This window comes from Chrysemys picta, chromosome 25, assembly GCF_011386835.1.
Source record: "Chrysemys picta bellii isolate R12L10 chromosome 25, ASM1138683v2, whole genome shotgun sequence".
Lineage (NCBI taxonomy): Eukaryota > Metazoa > Chordata > Testudines > Emydidae > Chrysemys > Chrysemys picta.
In genome coordinates this window covers 11413918-11435534 of record NC_088815.1, presented here as the reverse complement: position 1 = coordinate 11435534, position 21617 = coordinate 11413918, and the positions used below count along the sequence as shown (strand labels likewise).

Sequence of the window (21617 nt, the reverse complement as noted above, 5' to 3'; positions counted from 1 at the left end):
GTTTTACTTGCATTTCGTGTTATAGCAGTCTCGGATGATGACCCAGCACATGTTCGTTTTAAAATACTTTCACAACAGATTTCACAAAACGCAAAGAAGGTACCCATGTGAGATTTCTAAAGATAGCTACAGCAGTCGACCCAAGGTTTAAGAATCTCAAGTGCCATCCAAAATCTATGAGGGATGAGGTGTAGAGCATGCTTTTAGAAGTCTTAAAAGAGTAACACTCTGATTCAGAAACTACAGAACCCAAACCACCAAAAATGAAAATCAACCTTCTGCTGGTGGCATCTGACTCAGATGATGAAAATGAACATGCATCAGTCCTCTCTGCTTTGGATTGTTATCGAGCAGAACCTGTCATCAGCATGGACGCATGTCCTCTGGAATGGTGGTTGAAGTATGCAGGGACATATGAATCTTTAGCGTATCTGGCACATAAATATCTTGCGATGCCAGCTACAACAGTGCTATGTGAACGCCGGTTCTCACGTTCAGGTGACATTGTAAACAAGAAGCCGGCAGCATTATCTCCTGCAAATTGCAACCAAACTTGTTTGCCTGAGTGATTGGCCGAACAAGAAGTAGGAGTAGACTTGTAGGCTCTAAAATTTTACATTGTTTTATTTTTGAATGCAGTGATTTTTTAGTACATGATTCTACATTTGTAAGTTCAACTGTCATGATAAAGAGGTTGCACTACAGTACTTGGAGGTGAATTGAAAAATACTATTTCTTCTGTTTTTTTACAGTGTAAATATTCGTAATAAAAAAATAAATATCAAGTGAGCACTTTACACTTTGTATTCTGTGTTGTAACTGAAATCAGTACATTTGAAAATGTAGAAAACATCCAAAACTATTTAAATAGTATTCTATTATTGTTGCACAGCGCGATTAATTGCACGATTCATTTTTTAATTGCTTGATAGCCCTAGTTAGTATCCTGAGGTTTGCTTATATTTTCCCACTCCTGTGAGCGGGGCATCAGCTCCGCTTTTTGAATGCCTTGGGCCAGACATAAAGAGGCCTCCTGGGAATTCCTACTTACCCTTTCCTCCAGGAAAGCTTGTCACTGCAGTTCAAGGGCTTTCCCCTCCTTTTCCCTCCCTTCCCCCCATTCTCCCTAAACACACACACACACACACATTCAAATCCCCAACACAACTTCACCTGAACATCTCTACTGACAAGACAGGCTGGGAAGAATGAGGGGAGATATGACTCTTTAATAAATTATTAGCAAAATAAACAACAGCATTAATATATATATATTATATAGCACTCATCTCCGCAGATCACATCAACTTCTCCTCGGTTTCCCATTTTGATGCTTGTGAAGATCCGAAGACATCTGTCTATCAAGGGACGTTCTAATGGCGTGGTAGCTAAGCACCTAAGACAGCTTCAGAAATAACTCCTTTTGCCAGCCACAGGGACACAGCTCGGAGTTAAATTACAGTCCGCGTTTCATTTCATCTAGCCTGTATCTACTTGCAGAGAAGTAGAAACTAAAGTGATCCATTTCTCCACCTTAAAAATATTCCTTTGGCGGGCGGGGATACAAGCACAAGCTAAAATTTTTAAACAGTCGCCTTTTGAGATTTAAACGTATGCAATTTTCAAAAGTCCGTGAGTCTTACAATCATCATGTGGAGAAACAATTGGATGATTTGTACTTAGCATAGATTGAATCCAAAGCGGAGTAAATGTAAATACAAAGCGGAGTCTGGCGGGGTCACTGCTCTTTCCTTGGCTGCGAGAGCTTCCTCAGGCATTCTCTTTGTTGAAGAACTGTCCTGATTCCCAGCGTTTGGCCATGGCATTCTTGTGGCGTGTCACTCTGGTGCTTTCTAAAATCTAAAATTAAACACAAAATCATACACTGATTCCTATGCACTGGCTTTTTATTTTTATAAGACTGTTTGTTCCTTAACCTTCCCTTCCTCCCACCGTCCCCACCCTCCCCCCAAATCTTAGGCCTAACATTTTCAGCAGCACGCACTGATCTGAATTGTCTTAAGTTCAGAGTGCCTAATTTGACACATTTCTGTCTTGATTTCAAAAGACTTGACCACCCACGGCTCATGGAAAATTTGACTCATGGTGACTCAAGTTGGAGGCCGCTTTTAAAAAATCCCAACATCAGGCCCTGTAGAGGAGCGAACTCACCCCTGCAGCGCCTCCTGCTGGTGACTCCCAGGAATTAGCTCACTCCAGCTCCAGAGCACCCTCTGCAGGCTGGTGATCTGCCTGTCCTCTGGCCCCCCGTGTCCCTCCCTGGACCCCAGTGCCCTTGTACCTGGGATGCTGCCCCCCCAGCAGTAACCCCTCAGTCTTAGGGTCTCCCCTCCCTGGGGAACCCCCACCCACTATTCTCGCCTCAGTATAAGGCTACTGCCAGTCATTGTCTAGCCCCACACTCTGGGGCAGACTGCAGGATCAGCCTACTCATCACTATCAAGGTTGGGTTTGGACCTGCTGCTTTGGCCTACCCCTGGGTTGCCCTCTGCAACCCCCAGTACCTATTAGCCTAATGCTAGGCCGCAGCCTGGGGCTTTTCCGGCTGGAGCTCCCCAGCTCCTCTGCCTTTCCCTAGCCCTGCTCCACTCAGGTACCCTGTCTCTAGCTCCCTGCAGCCAGACCCTTCTCTCTCTGAATGCAGAGAGAGACTGCTTGGGGACCTGGCTCACAGCCTTTTTATACAGGCCAGCTGTGGCCTGATTGGGGCGTGGCCCAGCTGCGGCTGCTTCCCAAATCAGCCAACCCCAGGCCCAGCCCTCTCCAGGGCTGCTTTTAACCCCTTCTATTTTAGGAGCAGAGTAGGCACCCCGCTACAGGCCCTTACAGAGGAAGGCGGTGATAAGGTAGCCAGCCCTGCTCCCATTGAAATTGGTGGGAGTTTTGCTTTTGAACCAGGCACATCTGCCACACTGACTGGCTAGTTACACATTTCTACATCCACAAGGAAAGTGTCTTAAACAAGCAGTGAGTAGGGCCACGCTGCTGAGACACCTGTCCAGCTAAACCCTGCCCTCTGTGCAAAGAGAGACTAAGTGACTTGCCCAAGGTCATGCAGGAAGTCTGTGGCAGAAAAGGAAATTGAATCTGAGTCTCACTTAATTATTTATTTCCCTGCCGTTGTGAGGGCCTCGGGCACTGATGCACCTCAGCTCCTCCTTCTCTGCCTGTGGCACATAACAGTCTAGTCTCCTGTAAGCTCTAATACTTTGGCCTCATTCCGATGGTTGGGTTAGTGAGCGAGTGCTGGCTGGTGTTGGTGTTGGCCTGTGATATACAGGAGTTTAGACAAGATGATCTAGTGGTCCACTCTGGCTTTAAACTCCATGACTCCCAAGTTGCAGGCTGCTAACCACCAGACTGTCCTTGCTCTTCTTTTCCGGGAGCGTTCACTCTTGGAGGTGTCTCTGTCAGCCCACTCCTCTCTCTCATGCTTGGAAACATCTTTGTTGCCTAAGGGCTGTGTTTAGTCAGCCCAATTCAGCTGTTTGAAGATGCTCTTTAGTAATCCATGAAGTTTGGAGAAGAATTTTCCATCCCCAGCAGAGACCAGCTCTCTGCAATATTCCAGCGTACGCCAGGCCTAAGCCACTGCGTGGCTTGAACACTACAGGTCTGGTTCACTGCTGCCCAGGACCTTGTGCCATCTCTGACACCAGTGGCAGATGGGTGTAATCCGCTACCATTCCGGCTGAGTAGCCCTTTACATCCCTTTGGCACAGATGCCAACAACAGCACAAGGTGCAGAGTAGCAGAGACTCAAGGCCCTGTCTGTTTCGGGTATTTCAGTAACGTTCCTTTTCCATCAGCTGACTTAAAACTTTAGGAATTTAACATGGTGCGTTTGCGATGTGTGCCCAAGAGGACCAATGAAGGCTCCCCACAGCCTGAGCTCACAAAACTAAACCTAGAGTTGGATTGAGACTCAGATCAGGACTTCCCAAAGTCGATCAGAGACCTGGACTCGGCCAAGAAGTCTCTCAGCCTCCAGGGGCTGGATTCCCATCTGATGTTCCCCAATGCTGGAGGCTGTTTGGATCCGGCCTATTGCTAATGAACTCACTACTAGTGTTAACCCACTGGAGTTTCCCTTAACCCCGGCTGGGGCTGGCTCCTAGCACAGTCTGACCTTGGAGTGAGAGACTGGCTAGAAAAAAACTTCTATTCTTCTCCTCTCACAATGGAATAACTTCCTCCATGCAAAGCCAGACAAAGTAGCTACACTGCGCAAGGATAGGCTGTTAACCCTTTCCCTGCCCGTGGCATTCCACAGCCACACACAGAGGTGCCCTCACAGTTCTCTTTCCTGAAGTGCCTGTTGGAGGGGGACTTGACGTTCGGAGCTCTGCTCAGTGATTGGAATCTTCCTGGCTAGAAGGAAATGAGTGCCAGAGAAATGCAGACGTGGTCTGGACCATGTGGGTATTTGGGAGGAGGGAGGCGGGTCTGAGAAGACAGGGGAAGTCCGAGGCAAGGCTTAAGTGTCTGATGTATTTACCTCTGCGTTGACGTCATCGCTTGCTTCAATGCTTGCATACTGCAAGAGGGGAAAAAAAAGGGTCAGACAAAGGAACCTGGCAGAGAAACAGGGAGGGTGATAAAGAGAATACAAGCACGAGGGGCAACCTCCTACAGGAGGGGTGGCCAACCTGAGCCTGAGAAGGAGACAGAATTTACCAATGTACATTGCCAAAGAGCCGCAGGAATACGTCAGCAGCCCCTCATCAGCTCCCCTGCCCCGCTCCCAGCGCCTCCCACCCACCAGCAGCCCCACTGATCAGCACCTCCCCCTCCCTCCCAATCAGCTGTTTCATGGCATGCAGGAGGCTCTGGAGGGTGGGGGAGGGGCGAGGGCACAGCAGGCTCAGAGGAGGGGGAGGGAAGGGGTGGAGTGGGGGCAGGGCCTGTGGCAGAGCCAGGGGGTGAGCAGTGAGCACCCCCCGGCACATCGGAAAGTTGGCGCCTGTAGCTCCAGCCCCGGAGTCGGTGCCTGTACAAGGAGCTGCATATTAACTTCTGAAGAGCCCAATGTGGCTACGGAGCCACAGGTGGGCCACCCCTGCCCTACAGAGACAGACGGTGCTGGGCCTGCATCAAGTGTGTGTGGAGGGGAAGGTTCAAGGAGTCTGCGCCTGCTTGTGGGGCGGTGGAGCACAGACCCCACCCACCGCCAGCCCTCCCAAAGTGGGTGGGGAGGAATAGGGCACAAGCCTAGCTCCAGCCGCAGAGCTCGCTGGGTGCGGAGGGGAACCTACACCGCCGCAGTGGCTAAGGGTGCGTGGACGTAGCCAAGCGAGCTCTGATTTAGTTGGGGTTGGTCCTGCTTTGAGCAAGGGGTTGGACTGGATCCCTTCCTGAGGTCCCTCCCAACCCGGATAGTCTATGATTCTGCCTAGCTCCAAGAACAATAGCAGTGACGTGGCACCATTGGTACAAGCCCACCCAGCCCCTTGGGGACGTATTCAAGCGGCTAGCCCAGCCTGCCACAGCGTCCCTGCTATTGCTAGCGAAATCAAAGCTAGCGTGGGCCGGTCTCCATGTGCACTCACCCCTCTGACTGTGGCACAGACAGGCCCTCAGGCAACGCAGCTGCTGCACCGTCTAGCCAGCCTCCCTCCCTGCAGGATGTGGGCACCCGCAGGCCCAGGAAGTCGGCAGGTTTCACAGGCAGGGAGCTGAGCTGGGTCACACCCAGGGAATCTAGACCCCAGGTCACCTACGCCCTGGCCTGGTGCCTTGACCTACCGCTTTTCCAAGTGGCAGGTGAAATAAGGCAGCAGGGGAGGCTCGGCCTTTCCTCTCACAGCCAGCACCACGCGCAACGTCGACAAAATTTCATTGCCTTTTATACCTGAGCAACTTGCACGGCCATGCTTCCCACACCCAGCCCGCTGCTAGAACGTGACTGTGCCCCAGGCCGGCCCCGAGGCTGCCAGGCAGGAGCGCTCACCTTCCTGTCTTCTTTCAGCTTCATCTTCTTCTTCTCATCCCGCGGGGGCCCCGTGGGACCGTCATGGGCTGTTTCAGAGGCGTGTCTGCCCGTGTAGCCCTGATAGGGACTGGGCACGTTAGGTGGAGAGGCTGACCCCGGCGTCCCTGACTGGTGCGAGGCAGGAACAGAGACGGGTGATTCAGTCACCCAGTAGCTGTCAGCGATGCCCGAGGCGGCTTAAAGAGAAAGACACACGTGCAAAGGGAGCAGAAACCGGGGATGCGTTTTCAGAGGTCACTGGGCCCATGGGATATAAAAAACAGGAGCAAGGTCTCAGGAGTTTTCCTTTGGCCTGAGTCCAGAGCACCCCCAGAATCCAGAGGCGTCTTGGGTCTGCAGTTCCTGCTCTGACCCATCCCTAATTCTATTAAGACCGCCCTCTATGCTTTCTCCACCCCAACCCGGCCTCCGCCCAGGCAGTCTGGGCTGGATCCAAAGCCCACGGAAATCGACGGAAAGACTCCCAGGGACGTCAGTGGGCTCCGGATCAAGCCGCTCTGTGCTCCAGTAATGGAATCCTCCAGCAGGCATTGTTTGCTAACAGGATATGGGCATCCTACTGGAGAGCTGAGCAAGTCCTTGCCGGGAGGAGTTTCTTTGTCCCCCCATCCCCACCCCCACCCACTCCTGTTCTCAGGGATGTTTGCCCCAGAGGTGTGGAGGGGATGTGGCATTTTTAACCTTTACTCTGTTTGTTTGCTTGCAGCTGGGCAGCTTGCAAGCCGTGACTGGATTCCCAGGGGTGTGGGAGGCTGACACGGGAGAGGAATGAGCAAACAGGGGAAGGTGATCTGGTATGGCATCTGCCTGAGTCAGACCAGAAGGCGCTCCTTGGGGAGATGCTTGTGCGCTGGAGATGGGGCTTGAGCCATGAACTTTGGAGCTGGATTTGAATTCAAACGTGGGAAGCGGTGGGGTGGGGTAGGGGAACAAGGATCTGGGGTCCCAGTTTAACCCCTTCTCTTAGGCTGCAGGCTCCTTGGATATCCATTGAGGGAAAAACTCCTCTCTGCTCAGGGGGCCAGCACCAACTCTGTGCACCATCTAAAGCCTAAAGGCCTGGTTCTCAGTTACTCCATTCCTGGGCTTAGGACAAGGATGGGCGGGGGAAGGTGAGGTAGGCTGGTTGTGCTCCCCCAATTCTGGGGCTGTGCAGGGACCTCCCCAATGGTTCCCATGGTCTCCTAGGGGCCTTTGGAAGCACAGAATAGCTCTTGGTCGTGACTCCAATCCACCTGCTACACTGGGAACTGGGCCGGGCGGGGGGGGGGGGGGGGCCGCCGGAGTGTGTTCGGGGGGCAAAAATCATCCTGGGGCTGTTTCCACTCACTCTAAGGCCCCCTTATGCAGCCAGGGCAGATAAAAGGGGCCCTGCTGTCACCAAGAATCCCAGGGCATAAGCCCATTGGTGATGCATAGGACTCACGCTGGCCCTCTGCAGGGGGGTGAATGTCACCCCAAGGGAGCGGAGCCCCATAGTTCTGTCTCTCTCTCCCCTCACCTGAACTCTGAGATGAAAGCTGAGACCGGAAGCCCTTCTCCCAGGCAGAGCCGTCATCGGTGGCTGGAGAGAAGCTGTCAGTCAGCAGCCTGTGCCTCCGCTGTTCCTGCAGCTCCTGTTCCCTCTGCAGAGCATTCCGGATCTCCTCCTCGATCAGCCAAGACGTCTGGGGCTTGCACTTCTTCAGGGTGTACTGGTCCTCCTGGGCGCCCGCTGGCTCCAGCATCTTTTCCTTTCCGAGCAGGCCCTGTGTCCCCGGGTCGCTCACAAAGGAGATCTTGGGTTTCCAGAACGGTGTGGCAAAGGATTCCTTGTGCACCCTGACCCTCTCCTCTGGACTTGGTGTGGAATCTGCCCTCTCTGTACTGCTGGGGCACTTTGCCCCGAAGGTATCCTCATCCACCAACTTGCTGCAGCTGCCGGAGGGCTGATTGCATGACAGCAGCTCATCCGCCGGGCTTCTCTGACTGGTGTTTAGCGTGGAATATGGCTGATCAGCCTGGAAGCTTATTAGATTCACATTGTGGTTAGGGACTCTCTTTCCATCTGTGGTGCTCTCCGTGGGGCTGAAGCTGCCATCCATGGCTTGCTCCAGTGCAAATTTGCCGTTCAGGGTCCCCGTTCGGTCCTCTGATTTCTTTGCAAACGCTGTTTTGTGTGGGGCCGGGAAGGCATCCTCCTGCTCAAACACTTTCTTGCGCTCCCCCAGTTCCTGCTGCGTCCCCTTATCATACATCCCCAGTAGCCTCCCTTCCTTCTTCAGATCTTCTTCCCGCTTGGTTTCCTGCTCGATCTCCCTCTGGACGTAGAAGGAAACACGGCCTTTGTCTTTCACTTTCCTGGAGGAAGGTAAAGAGAGAGACGTGGAGAGGAGGGGCTTGGTCTGGATTTCCACCAGCTCACGGCTGCTGGTCTGTCTCTGGATCCCTCTCTCTTTCCGTAGGCTTTCCTCCCTCTCCATTGCCAAGCGGATTTCCCGTTCAATGGGCGTCTCATTCCTGGCCTTCAGCTCTTTGGCAGGATCCTGGTTGCTGGCTTTGAAATCCAGCTGAGTGTCGAAGACCTCATTGGACATGCTTCCATCGCTAAAGTAACCTGCGCTGGACTCATTGGACATTTCACCCAAGCCAGAGTCCAGGTCATCTCTGGAAGAGGTTTTGGTCAAGCTGGCCATTCTCCCGTTGGGATCTTCCCTTTCTATACCAGCCTTTTTGGGAGCATACAGCTCCTCAGCCATGGGTGTCTTGTACACCACATCATACCCGTTGATCTCTCTCTGGCTGGGTGCATTGGCATCGTCATAGTCCATAAACATCTTTACCACAGCCTCAGCGCTGTGCCACGCTCCCTCATAGGTGTTCTGAGTTGATTCTGGCTTTGGAGACATAACGTGCTGCCTCGGGCTGAAGAGCAAACTTGGGTTAGTCTTTTCCAGCGTGAGGAACTGTTGCCGGGCAGCGGCAAAGTTGATCTGCTCCCTGTCTATGTTTTCCGGGTCGACGGTCGTCCTCACTTGAGCCGGGGAAGGGTTATCAAAGCAAAGGGCAAAGCTGGTGGCATAGCCTCCTCCCTGCTTAGCCTCATACCTACCAGATGAGCCTGTGCTTAGAGAATCCAGCTCCTCTGTGGAGTTCTGCTTCTCAGCCATGGTGGAGCTTCTCCTCACCACCTGGCTTTGGATGACCTCTTTCCTCTCCTCCTCGAGCTCTTTTGCTTTCTCGGGAGAGATGTCCAAACGGGTGAGCGGGTAATTCAGCTCTTCTTCATCATCCGAGTACAGCTTGGATGGCTTCCTCTCCTCTTTATAAGCCCTGACATCATACAACATCCCCGACTTCACGAGCTCTAGCTTGGACTCTCTGTCTGGAGGTGGAGTCCAGAGATCCCTTCCAGCATCCAGGGAGTTTGTTGCTAATTCAGATCTGTCTTCTGGCAGACAGCCGGGTCTCCAGTCGTGGCCATTTTCAGCCTTCCGGTTGCCCTGGCTGTAGGGAGCAAACACGTCATCGCTGCTCTCAGCTCTCAGTTCTGCAGACGAGCTGCCTTGGTGAGTGTTGTATTCAGGAGTCGTGTGAGGGATATGGAAGATCAGGTTTCTGGTGACTCTGTCCATTTCCTGGGGTGATTCCTCAATCAACTCTTCAGAAGCGTCTTCCTGTACTCTGAGCTGCAGTTCACCAGTGGGATTAATCGCGGGTTCCTCATACACCTGAAGGCCTTCTGCATGAAAGACGTTTTGCTGTCCCTAAAGCGGGAGGGAAGTCACATGTTAGAGAGAAACACAAGGAGCCGAAGTCACAAATGAGTATGAGAACGCTGCTCATTCTCCTGACACCAGTGTTCCATTCTGACCCCAGAGTTACTCCTCTGCTGATCAGTAGCTGATGTCCAGGACCCTGCAGGTCAGCTTCCTAGTGGAGGAAAAATCAGCGATGCAGAATATGGATATATTCTCAGTGTAACTTGTTTTATTTACACATATACACCAGTTCCCGAACAGAGGTGGTCAAAGAGCATGCAGGGCAATCCTCCAGGAACCTCAGCCCAACACGAATGTCTGCTTCCCCGGGAGCAACTCTGTATCAAGAATCGCCTAAAATCAGAGTTCATGGCAGGCAGCAAATTCTCGTGCTGCTCTCACAGCCCCTTCTCTCCTGAAGCTGCCCCTACACTAAACCCTTGCATAAGCCAAAACTAACAACAACACTGCATATCTTCTTGAGAATCAAAACTTGCTCACACACTCAGAACTTGGAAAAGCGCCACCTGGTGACAGCTGCTATAACCCACATAATGCTGTGGAACCTGTGGGTGGCACCACACCTGTGTACTGTTCACCTTTTGGGGCATCGTATGATGAAAACATATTGAGGAAGGGCTGGTGTGTATGTAGCATCTCTGCCTTCTACTGGAGAGAATCAGGACTGCTTAACTATGTGTCATAGGCCCTATATTGCTGGCACAAGGGATTCTCCTTTAGCTCAGTGCTACAGACCTATGTGTCTGGAGCAGGAGGATCTGAGTTCTATGGCTATAAAGTTCTCTGTGGCTGTGGTGCTTAGCACAATGATTATGTCCATGGGTGCGTTATGGACACAGGTTGTTCAGCAATGAAGGGGAGGGGATCATATTTAGAGAAGACCTAGGCAGGGAAAGACAACGAAGCTCAGATAGCAAAGGGGAATGAACCTGTGGATGGAAAAAGAATGTCATTTAGCGTTCACATTTTGTAGCTCTCGCAGATTTCCCCCTCTCGAGCCAGGAAACGATAAGCGCCAGCAACTAGGATATATATTTGAAATGATCGAAAGGGTGTGGATCATAAACACAGTTCCATGACTCATAAAATGCAGCGAACTTTCACCCAAGTATCGTGCAAAACAGAAATAAATTCCAGCCCTTGACCTTGGCTTTTATGCCTTCTCATGCCAATTGTTCATTATGAAACCTGCTGAAGGTGGCGACAGCAGCAGGAGAGTCTATGCTAATCCTCCGATGACTGTAAACCAGTTACCTCCTTTGTTGTTGCAGGAGCTATATTGCATCCGGGGTCGATTAGTGGAGCACAGAATTCTCAGGGATGGGGAGCTCCATAGATATCTACGCCGTGCATTCATTTATGTATTGGGGCGGGGCTGGGAGTCCAGGCTATCTATGTAATAATCCTTGCCACACACGTCAGCAGCAATCGAAAACAGCACCAAAACCAGAGTTCTCCATTTGAGCTAAAGGGGCCCCTCCATCCAGGGGTAGTACGTAGCCAGCTGTTATCGTAGCTGGGGACACTAGAAGGAGACGTGATTACATGTAACCAGTAAAAGCCTGTTCCAAAGCCCACTGAAGTTAATAGAAATAGCTTCAGGAGGTCTTGCATCAGGCTCAAAGTAAGTACACCTCTACCCCGACAGAACGCTGTCCTCGGGAGCCAAAACCTCTTACCGCGTTATAGGTGAAACTGCGTTATAGCGAACTTGCTTTGATCCACCGGAGCGCGCAGCCCCGCCCCCCTGGAGTGCTGCTTTACCGCGTTCTATCCGAATTCGTGATATAGCGGGTCACGTTATATCGGGGTAGAGGTGTATATTGCACCTTGAACATAAGAAGAACATAAAAGCGGCCCTCCTGGGTCAGACCAAAGGTCCATCTAGCCCAGTATCCTGTCTGCCGACAGCGGCCAATGCCAGGTGCCCCGGAGGGAATGAACAGAACAGGGAATCACCAAGTGCTCCATCCCCTGTCGCCCATTCCCAGCTTCTGGCAAACAGAGGCTAGGGACACCATCCCTGCCCGTCCTGGCTAATAGCCATTGATGGACCTATCCTCGGTGAACTTGTCTAGTTCCTTTTTGAACCCTGTTATAGCCTTGGCCTTCACAACATCTCTTCACAACCTTGACTATAGGTCTCTCGATGTCATCAGAAACCCTTATGATCATCTAGTGTGACCAACTGTATAACCCAAGCCAGAGAAACTCACCCAGCGACTCCTGGAAAGATACCCACTCTTGATGTAAAGACTTCAAGCACTGGAGGATCCCCCAGAACCGTAGGTCTGTTGTTTCAATGATTAAAGCCCCTCACCCTCACTTTTAAATACCTCCACTTATTTCTAGCCTGCAGCTTCAGCTTCCAACCACTGGACCTTGTAATGCCTTGTACAGCTCGATGAAAGGGCTGCTGTGATGCGGTCGCATCTCTCCCAGCTGTGACGTTGCTGCGGTCAGTAAAATGGTGTCCCCTGCTAAGGTTAGCCATTGCATGCGTCAGGCACGAAGAAGCGACAAGCCTCGTGTTTGAGTTATGTGAGGGACGGCTCTGCCAGCCACCGGAGAACTTTGCACAGCTGTTCCTCCCGGGAGCTGAGGGCTTTACAAATACAGTTAACTCAGCCTCCCAGCTGGAGGTGAGGTCAATATTATGACACCCCATTTTATAGTGGAGGAAATTGACTGACAGATTAGAGCGAGATACTAGGGTGTAGAATGGAACCCAGGATGCCTCATCTCTTGCTCTAACCACTAGACCCCACTCTCCTCCCAGAGCTGAGTCCCACTCCTAATCACTACCCCCCATTCCCTTCCCTGAACGAGAACCCAGGAGTCCTGACTCCCAGTCCCCTACTCGAACTACAACACCCCCTCTCTGGCAATGGTATCTGCAGCCCTTCCTACTGCGTGACTGGTGCAGAACGTCTGCTCCAAGCAGAAGAGACCCTGGAGCTATTTCCGACTCGTTCTGAAGCCATTTCTGCAGTGCTTCTGGGAAACCACTGCCCCCAGATGAAAGGGTCAAATTCACACCTTGAGAAAGCAGGTGCAATGCACTGGCACTGAAGCCACCACTGCTTCTAGCCGGTCTGACTGGCTCCCGTAGGCTTTTCACTGCACGGACACTGACCTGCTTAGAGAGAGTCACGGGGACAGCAGGTGTAGGGCGCTTGACTCCAGGGATGGATTGGGCCCGGTGCACACTGGGAACCGGAATCCAATGGAGCTGCAGTTCCCAAGAGTTTATACTCAGCTGAATTCTTATCTGACTCTCTCATTTCATACCGGCGGGTAATTATCCTTCCTTTATAGCTCCTGACTACACAGAGATTGGAAACTTATCACCCGCCTGCAGCTTATCTCCTGTCCGGGGGTCAAAAGTCCCTGCTGGGAGTGGCTTTGCCGTTGTGGAATGTGGGTGGCTGTCTGCACTGGACACTTCATTGTACGTTCCACGTTCCTCCGACGGCGCTGCCACGGAGTGAGCCACCAGCTGGAGCAGGCCCCTGGAGCGGGAACCTTTTCCAAAGCCCAGAGCCTCAGTGGGAAGCGTGTGGGAGTCAGGCGCTTCAATCCCTTTGAGGATCTGCACCTCGGGGGGTAAAGCCAATGGGACTTAGACTCCAAAGCGGGCCTTTGAAAACATTCCCCACTGTTGCAATGCAGTGTCGGATGGGAAAGGACCCTAGGGACTAGTGATTTGGGTTGGCTCCATTTTTGGGGTGCTCAGCGTTAGACACGTTAAAGGAGCCCGACATCCATCTCCACCCTCTGACAAACAGAGGCTAGGGACACCATTCCTTACCCATCCTGGCTAATAGCCATTAATGGACTTAACTTTCATGAATTTATCCAGTTCTCTTTTAAACCCTGTTATAGTCCTAGCCTTCACAACCTCCTCAGGCAAGGAGTTCCACAGGTTGACTGTGCGCTGTGTGAAGAAGAACTTCCTTTTATTTGTTTTAAACCGGCTGCCCATTAATTTCATTTGGTGGCCCCTAGTTCTTGTATTATGGGAACAATTAAATAACTTTTCCTTATTCACTTTCTCCACACCACTCGTGATTTTATATACCTCTATCATATCCCCCCTTAGTCTCCTCTTTTCCAAGCTGAACAGTCCTAGCCTCTTTAATCTCTCCTCATATGGGACCCGTTCCAAAACCCTAATCATTTTAATTGCCTTTATCTGAACCTTTTCTAATGCCCAGATAGGAAGGTATGGGGCAAACCTCTGCTAGTTGTGGGGTTCACTGCCCTGGAGTTTGGGGGGGAGAATGAGCGGCGCACTGGCGGCCTAGGTGAGGAGGAGGGAGGGGATGAGAGACCATGGACAGGAGCCCACAGACCACATACCCCCCTCCGTGGGAGAATTTGGTACAGCCAAGAGGGAGGGAATCCCTGCCTGGCGGTGACCTGCTGACTGGGGAAACTCTCATCTGCTGGCCAGGGCTGAGTTACACAGTGCCACACAACCCCTGGGTGCTGGGCGAAAACAGGGTGTCAAGCCCAGTGCAGTTGGACCCAGCCCCCACCACTGCATGCCCAGGGACTCACCCCTTGCAGCTCCAGAGGGGAGCTGGGGCACAACAGGATGGGCAGAGGTGGGTGTAGCTGTGGACCATGGAACGTTTAGGAGCATTAGAGATCGTGGCTTCTCATATTTAAAGGGCCTCCGGCCACAGGGCCAGTTTCTTTTACAGCACATTCCTCACCAGGGCGCTGGGATGGGCCGTCCCAACACGCCTGGTCCCCATCGCTCTGGGCCGCACCGGCTCCAGCGCGCCCAGTCCCCATCGCTCCGGGCCGCGCCGGCCCCAGCGCGCCCGGTCCCCATCGCTCAGGGCCGCGCCGGCCCCAGGGCGCCCGGTCCCCATCGCTCCGGGCCGCGCCGGCCCCAGGGCGCCCGGTCCCCATCGCTCCGGGCCGCGCCGGCCCCAGCGCGCCCGGTCCCCATCGCTCCGGGCCGCGCCGGCCCCAGGGCGCCCGGTCCCCATTGCTCCGGGCCGCGCCGGCCCCAACGTGCCTGGTCCCCATCGCTCTGTGCCGCGCCGGCCCCCCACACACTCAGCCCACAGCAACCCCCACTCTCTGTAACAATTTCCTCAGCAATGTATTGTTGCCAGCAACATGGACAAGAAAAGCAAGACCTGAATTGCTGCTTCCCAAGCGTGGGAGAGAAACTAAGGAGGCAGTGGGGCAAAACCCAACCCTTCCCAGACCCTGCTCCTTACTGCCCCCTTCTCCTGCCCTCCGGTTCCTGGTCAGTAGAACGACTGCAAAGAGAGGCCAGAAGTAGCCCCATCACCTCGTTACTGTGAGAGGGACGAGCAGGGAGCGACCCCGCAGGGCGCTGGCATTTCTGTAGCATTCATGGACTGCTCAGGGTCTGCCCCGCAAATATTAAAAAGGGCACCGAAGTCCCTGGGGCCATTGTCCAGAGCAAGCGCCGCACACGCTAGTACCCAGCAGCCCCTGCAGCCTTTGCCTAGACCCAACGTTGCATCCTCTATTACCCAGAACCCCCTGGGTCCACTGCCCATACACAACACTGCATCCTTTATTACCCAGAAGCCCCTGGGGCTTTCCCCAGGCCAAGCACCACATCCTCTATTACCCAGCAGCCCCCAGTCCCTCCCCAGACTTAACACCACAGGCTCTTCACAAACACAACTGGCTTGGTTCTCGCTCCTTTCATGCGTGAACACTGACCAAAACATACACACAGAGCACCCACAGGCATCTGTACACAGACACTCACACCCACAGGTGCACACACACACACAGACACAAAGATGCATAAACACACACACAGACCCATTTGCACACACTGAACTGGTGTACAGACGACGCATACAGTACAGTGTAAGCGTTTGAGAGTCCTGGCTACACGCACTATAGAAGAGCTAGGCTGTATTACCAGTAGCAGTAGAAAGTTATACAGGAGCTGCAAAGTCTACTGAGGCCCCACCCCTGATCCAGCCCCCCCACCCCACCCGGAGCACAATGCACGTACTGTCAAATGGACCCTCCAGCACGGGCGTTCCAGTTCCCCATGGAGACCTCTTAGGGGGCATCCGGCTGGGCTGGTGTTTGCGAGCGAGTGTGTTTTTGAACTACGCAGGTCTGGGTTGGGGGCAGGGTGGGGTGATGCTGCCGGAGCTGCCAGGAGACCACGGGCTGCATTGTCCTGATAAGCTCCTGGCCCCAAGTCAGTGAAGGAATTCTGAGAATTTGCCTGGGCTCGCTGTTGGAGGCAAAGGGTTGTTGAACCTGAGTCTAGTGCCCTGCTCCCTCCCCCAACGTGCACCTCATCGTGATGACCTGCACTTTGCAGCACCCTGGAACTATCCGGCAGCTGAGTTACTGCAGGGACTCACCGGGAGGGAGCCAGGGCCACAGGCCTGGCCCTTCTCCGGCAGGCCTCGCATTGGCTGCATCGAGAGGTGGCTTTCGATCCTTTGTCCTGCAGCCTGGAATGCACTGAGACATCTGCTGGGAAAACTACCCCCTGCCCTGGCAGAGACACAGGCTCCACGGTTTAATACATTTGATGCCATCCCTTACCACCCATCAGCTTCTCCGAGGCAGCAAACTAGACCCTCTTAGATCCGGACCCTAGTGAGGCCCTAGATCTAAACCATCCTGACATTTGAGGGAAATCTTGTGGCTGAAATCCTTTCCCTACCTCTGCCACAGGTTTGCCTTGTGACTTTGGGCTAGTCGCCTCCCCTCTCTGGGCCTCAGTTTCCCCATCTGTATAAAGATGACGCTGACCCATTGCACGAGTAGAGTGGTGAGTGTGAGTTCATCAGTGCAGTGCAGCGCATTGCCCAAACCAAGCACCACATTCTCTATTACCCAGCACCCCTGGGGCCACTGCCCAAACCAAGCACCACATTCTCTATTACCCAGCACCCCTGGGGCCACTGCCCAAACCAAGCGCCACATTCTCCATTACCCAGCAGCCCCTGGGGCCACTGCCCAGCCAAGCGCCACATTCTCCATTACCCAGCAGCCTCTGGGGCCACTGCCCAGCCAAGCACCACATTCTCTATTACCCAGCACCCCTGGGGCCACTGCCCAAACCAAGCGCCACATTCTCCATTACCCAGCAACCCCTGGGGCCACTGCCCAGCCAAGCGCCACATTCTCCATTACCCAGCAGCCCCTGGGGCCACTGCCCAGCCAAGCGCCACATTCTCCATTACCCAGCAGCCTCTGGGGCCACTGCCCAAACCAAGCACCACATTCTCCATTACCCAGCAGCCTCTGGGGCCACTGCCCAGCCAAGCACCACATCCTCTATTACCCAGCAGCCCCTGTGGCCACGGTCCAACCAAGTGCTACATTCTCTCTATGTAAAGTGCTTGGAGCTTCTCCAACACACGGCACCAGAGAAGGGCGACAGTTGTTTGGATTCAAAGCTGGATCTGGAATTTGCTACCTGCACCCTTGTAACTGTCAACCATGTCACATAAATTGCCCGAGGGCTGGGAGATCATACAGCTCCTTGCCACAGCAGCCGGTGCGTGGGAGACACTGGATTAGTGACTGTCAAGTGGAGATGCTAGAACAAAGCCCAAATACCTGAGCGTGGTAGTCAGAGCTCTTTACCTGTGGCTTATTGCTGAGAAGGAAGCAAATTTCTGGAAAGGGCAGGACTGTGCCCAAGAGCCCTTGACGGGTACCAAAATGGCCTTGCTCAGCAAACACTTCAGGAGGAGGTGGGTTCAGGCACACGCACTGTCCTGTTTACATTATGGGCGCCTCTCCCCGGCCAGGATTCTCCTGTCCCAGCTCTGTATTATGTCTGATACCCCAAGTGTTTGCTCTTGCATAGCTGAGATGGGAGCTCTCGCCAACGCACGGTACCCTAGCCCCTGAACACTCATCTCAGCAGCTGCAAAGCCTCCTGGGAGAGGGCTTATCCCTCAGGAGTCTCTCATTGGCTGCCTTGGTGCTCCCAGCCCATGCCATCCTGGGGATCTTGGGAATCGAACTCTGGCCTCTCTTGCCTCCCCCTAGGGTGTGGCACTAACTCGGAAGCCTCCCCCGCCCCGGGACTGGCGCTGCCACCATCACCCTGCTCTGCTAAGGACCAGTTGGCGGGAGGTGCTTCTGGGCAGCTCGTAATAAACCTCAGCAACATCTCACATCTCCTGGAGGCAAGACCAACAAGGGGAAAGGGGAAGTCAGACTAAGGGGAAAGGCCTCCCCTTTCCATGGGTATGCTGATGCAATCAATGCTTCTCTGCAGAGGACCCCTGTGCATCCTCCATCTAACAAGCCAGCGCCAGGGGCAGGAGAGGGGGCGTTCTCTGGCATCCTTTGAGTTCACGGGTTGGGGGAAAGCCTCATGACGCTCACAGCGCCACCTTCTGGAAGTGCCACCTAGTGCGAGCGACCAGTAAACGGCAGCACCCTATGCTACCTGCCAATCAACAGTGGCACCAGACAAGAGCCCCTCCTGATACATAGCGCTCCTGCCTGATAGTGCCGTCCAGGGCCCCCTCCTGACAACGGCACGCGGCTTCGACCCCTTCAAGGCCAGTCCCAGCACTGCGCTTCTCCCTGGCCAGAGAGGTCCCCAGAGAAGCCCCACGTTCCAATGCCTCCAGGGGCAGGGGGTGTCCGGGTGGGTTGGAGTTTCTTAGCAGCTGATCCGTGGTGGTACAGTGGCCTCTTCCGTAGCTTTATAATTATGATTATTATTCCTTAGTATTTGTATTACTCTAGCACCTAAGAGCCCCAGTCAGAGCCCAGGCGCCAGGCGCTGCACAAACACCGAACAAAAATCCTGTCCCTGTTTTGATTTCCTGCCCCAGTTGGAAGCTGAACAAGAGAGGGGAAAACCCGCTCCCCAGGGGGCATTGCAGCAAGTTCAGACCAGTGCCGGGCACACCTCACCCTCTGCCGGGCCCTGGCCTCTCCCCCAGCCGGGCCAGGGAGACTCTGCTGAGCATCAATGTGGCGTCTCAGCAGAGGGACGGGGCCCAAGCTCTTCTCAGTGTGTAAATGAGAGCGACTGGGCGCGAGAGAGCAACACCGCGATGCCCCCTCCCCAGCCAACCCCCCCATCACTCCCTACAACGCGCCCAGGGCGCCCGGCACTGCTGCCGGTGTCAAATTTAGGCATCGCTCCCGGGCTGGGATCCCCGCTCACAGCAGAATCCAGCCTCTCCTTTGCCTGGGAGAAACGATGCCGAAACCCTAGATCGGGGCTTGTTAAGCTGTAGTTGAAAATCCCAGGTGTTCTAGGCAGGCTCACGCCCTCTGATTGACCAGCTCTGCTGTGAGCCCAGTGAAAAAACACTCTCCCCTCCCAGTCCCCCAGGCCTCACCCAGCTCGGGCAGGGTTTTTTTTAGTGAGTGTCACTCTTGTTTTTCACTGGGACTTTTCCTGTCTACCTGGCCAGTGCATCTGAGTTGAGAGTGCTGTCCAGAGCGGTCACAATGGAGCACTCTGGGATAGCTCCTAGAGGCCAATACCGTGAATAGCATCCACACTACCCCAAATTCGACCCGGTGATGTTGATTTCAGCGCTCATCCCCTCATCGGGCAGGAGTACCGAAATCGATTTTAGGAGCCCTTTAAGTCGACAAAAATGGCTTCGTTGTGTGGACAGGGGCAGGGTTAAATCGATCTAACGCTGCTAAATTTGACCTAAACTCGTAATGTAGACCGGGGCTAAGGCTCTAGTATGCAGAAGCAGATGTGTTCTGGGCAGGGAGCACGGGGTCTCGTTCCCCATGGATTTGAAACAAAGTCCACTGTCTGTTAACGTGGGTAAGAAAGATACCGCACCCTCAGGACGAGGGTGTGTCTAGTTCAAAATCAGGCGCTGGGATTTCTTGTACCCCTTGGCAGGTGTCACCGATGCTCTAGCTCTGGGTCTCAGAGCCCTGGGGCGTGTTACAGAACGCTGCTAGCGGCTGCCGAACATTTCAGACAGCTTCAAGCAGAGCGCAGCTACTTAACACAGCAGGTGAGCGCAGGCCGAGGACACCTCCCAGCTGCTGAGTGTTTCAGGGAAGGGCAGACAGAAGGTACCTGGCGTGTAGCTGAATACAGCAGGTGAATGCGGGTGGAAGGTCCCTGCCGCGCTGGTGAGCGTACCAGCAGAGTCTGGATAGAACGCACCTGCAGCAGGTAAGTCCAGGAAGGACGCACCCATTATGCTGCGGTGCTCCAGAGAGGTGATTTAGGCTCTCACTTCCCTTTGATGTGAGTGGGATGTTGATGTTCGCATAGTCCTGATCCCAGCAGGGCTCCCTGCACGGACAACCGGCTCTCCTCTTACACCTGCGAGCGCCAGGGCTGTTAGAAAGCCAGCAGCTTCCAGGGGAGCGGTGAACTAACCAGTCTGCCTGGTGTCCGCCAGGGTCACTTGGAGGTAACAACAGCTGATGTGGAATGTAGCCAAGCACTGGGCCAGCACAGGAATCCTGATTTCCAATCCCCTGCTTAACCTGCTAGAGAACACTCACCAAGAATAGAACCCAGGAGTCCTGGCTCCCAGACCCACCTGCTCTAACCACTGGACCACACCCCCAACCAAACCCAGGAATAGAACCCAGGAGTCCTGGCTCCCAGACCCACCTGCTCTAACCACACCCCCAACCAAACCCAGGACTAGAACCCAGGAGTCCTGGCTCCCAGACCCACCTGCTCTAACCACTGGACCATACCCCCAACCAAACCCAGGAATAGAACCCAGGAGTCCTGGCTCCCAGACCCACCTGCTCTAACCACCCCCCCAACCAAACCCAGGACTAGAACCCAGGAGTCCTGGCTCCCAGACCCACCTGCTCTAACCACTGGACCACATCCCCAACCAAACCCAGGAATAGAACCCAGGAGTCCTGGCACCCAGTCTGAACCCCATAGGGTGCACTCCTTCCCAGAGCTGGGAATAGAAAACACAGGCATCCTGGCTTCCATTCCCCCGCCCCTTTCTAATCACTAAACTAGACACTGTACTCAAGGCATGAACAGAACCCAGGAGTCCGGATCCCCAGCCTAACCCTAGGGCACACTCCAGCCCAGGGATGGAAAGGCTGTAGGACCCAGGAGTCCTGGCTCACAGTTCCATCTCCCCCCTGCTCTAATCATTAGGCCACACAGCCTCCTCTTAGCGCTGGGGGTGAAGATTCACATGAAGAAACAGCCTAAGAATGTCTCACCATTGCTCTTACCTGTGCCCTGGGCTCCAGGGTGGAACAGAGGACCTGCCACGGCGGGGTGTATTTAAACATCTTCTCTCGCCCCTGGAATCACAGCTTGTGCCAGGAAGGCTGCCCCGTGGCACACAATGCCGGGTCCTCGGCGAAAGAGCCGCTGTCCAGGGCAGACCCACGGCCGTCAGTCTGATGGGGATGAGGCTCCCAGCCTCTGCAGGTTACCCCGATCCATCAGCGCGTAGGACTGATTGGAGCAGAAAGAGAAAGGGGATTTAGTCTGTTTACACCCGGCTGGGGAGTGACCAGTTATTCTGGAGCCAATCCCAGCTGGCGAGCGCTCCTCCTTCCACTTCCTCTCTAGGCGCTGCAGGGAGCTGGCTGCACCCTCTTAAGCAAGAGCCGCACGACACTCAGCAGGAATGGGGAAGGCAGCCCAGCCAAGGGCCCTGCAGGTGTGGGTCATGGGGGGGAGAGGAAAAGCCAGGTGAACCTCATGGTTGGCTGCTCCCTTCCCTTGTGCTTCTGAGCTCCCATCCAGCCCTCTGCTCTTCTGGTTGGGTGTCCCCACCACTTTGCCTGCTTTAGGTTGTGTGTGTGTGTGTCTCTCTCTCTCTCTCTCTCTCTCTCTCTCTCACACACACACACACGCACAC

At 54.0% G+C, this 21617-nt stretch overlaps 1 protein-coding gene across 3 annotated transcripts; it reads right to left on the bottom strand.

The window, feature by feature from the left end:
- Positions 1-1209: 1209 nt before the first annotated feature.
- On the bottom strand, positions 1210-21322 carry MISP (mitotic spindle positioning). 3 transcript variants are annotated; one of them, XR_010594964.1, is made up of 5 exons: positions 20980-21240; positions 7515-9759; positions 5972-6189; positions 2173-4558; positions 1210-1860 (listed from the first exon to the last, which is right to left on the bottom strand). XR_010594964.1 is itself a non-coding variant. In XM_005281055.5 (5 exons), the coding sequence occupies exons 1-5, from the start codon at positions 21037-21039 to the stop codon at positions 1771-1773; spliced, it is 2652 nt and encodes an 883-aa protein (XP_005281112.2). In that variant the 5' UTR covers positions 21040-21322; the 3' UTR covers positions 1210-1770. The 3 variants fall into 3 exon arrangements, 2 of the variants coding, with proteins under 2 accessions (XP_005281112.2, XP_065434776.1); XM_005281055.5 differs by having other exon boundaries at positions 4520-4558; positions 20980-21322; XM_065578704.1 differs by lacking the exon at positions 20980-21240 and adding an exon at positions 12911-14568 and having other exon boundaries at positions 4520-4558.
- Between the last annotated feature and the right edge of the window lie 295 nt (positions 21323-21617).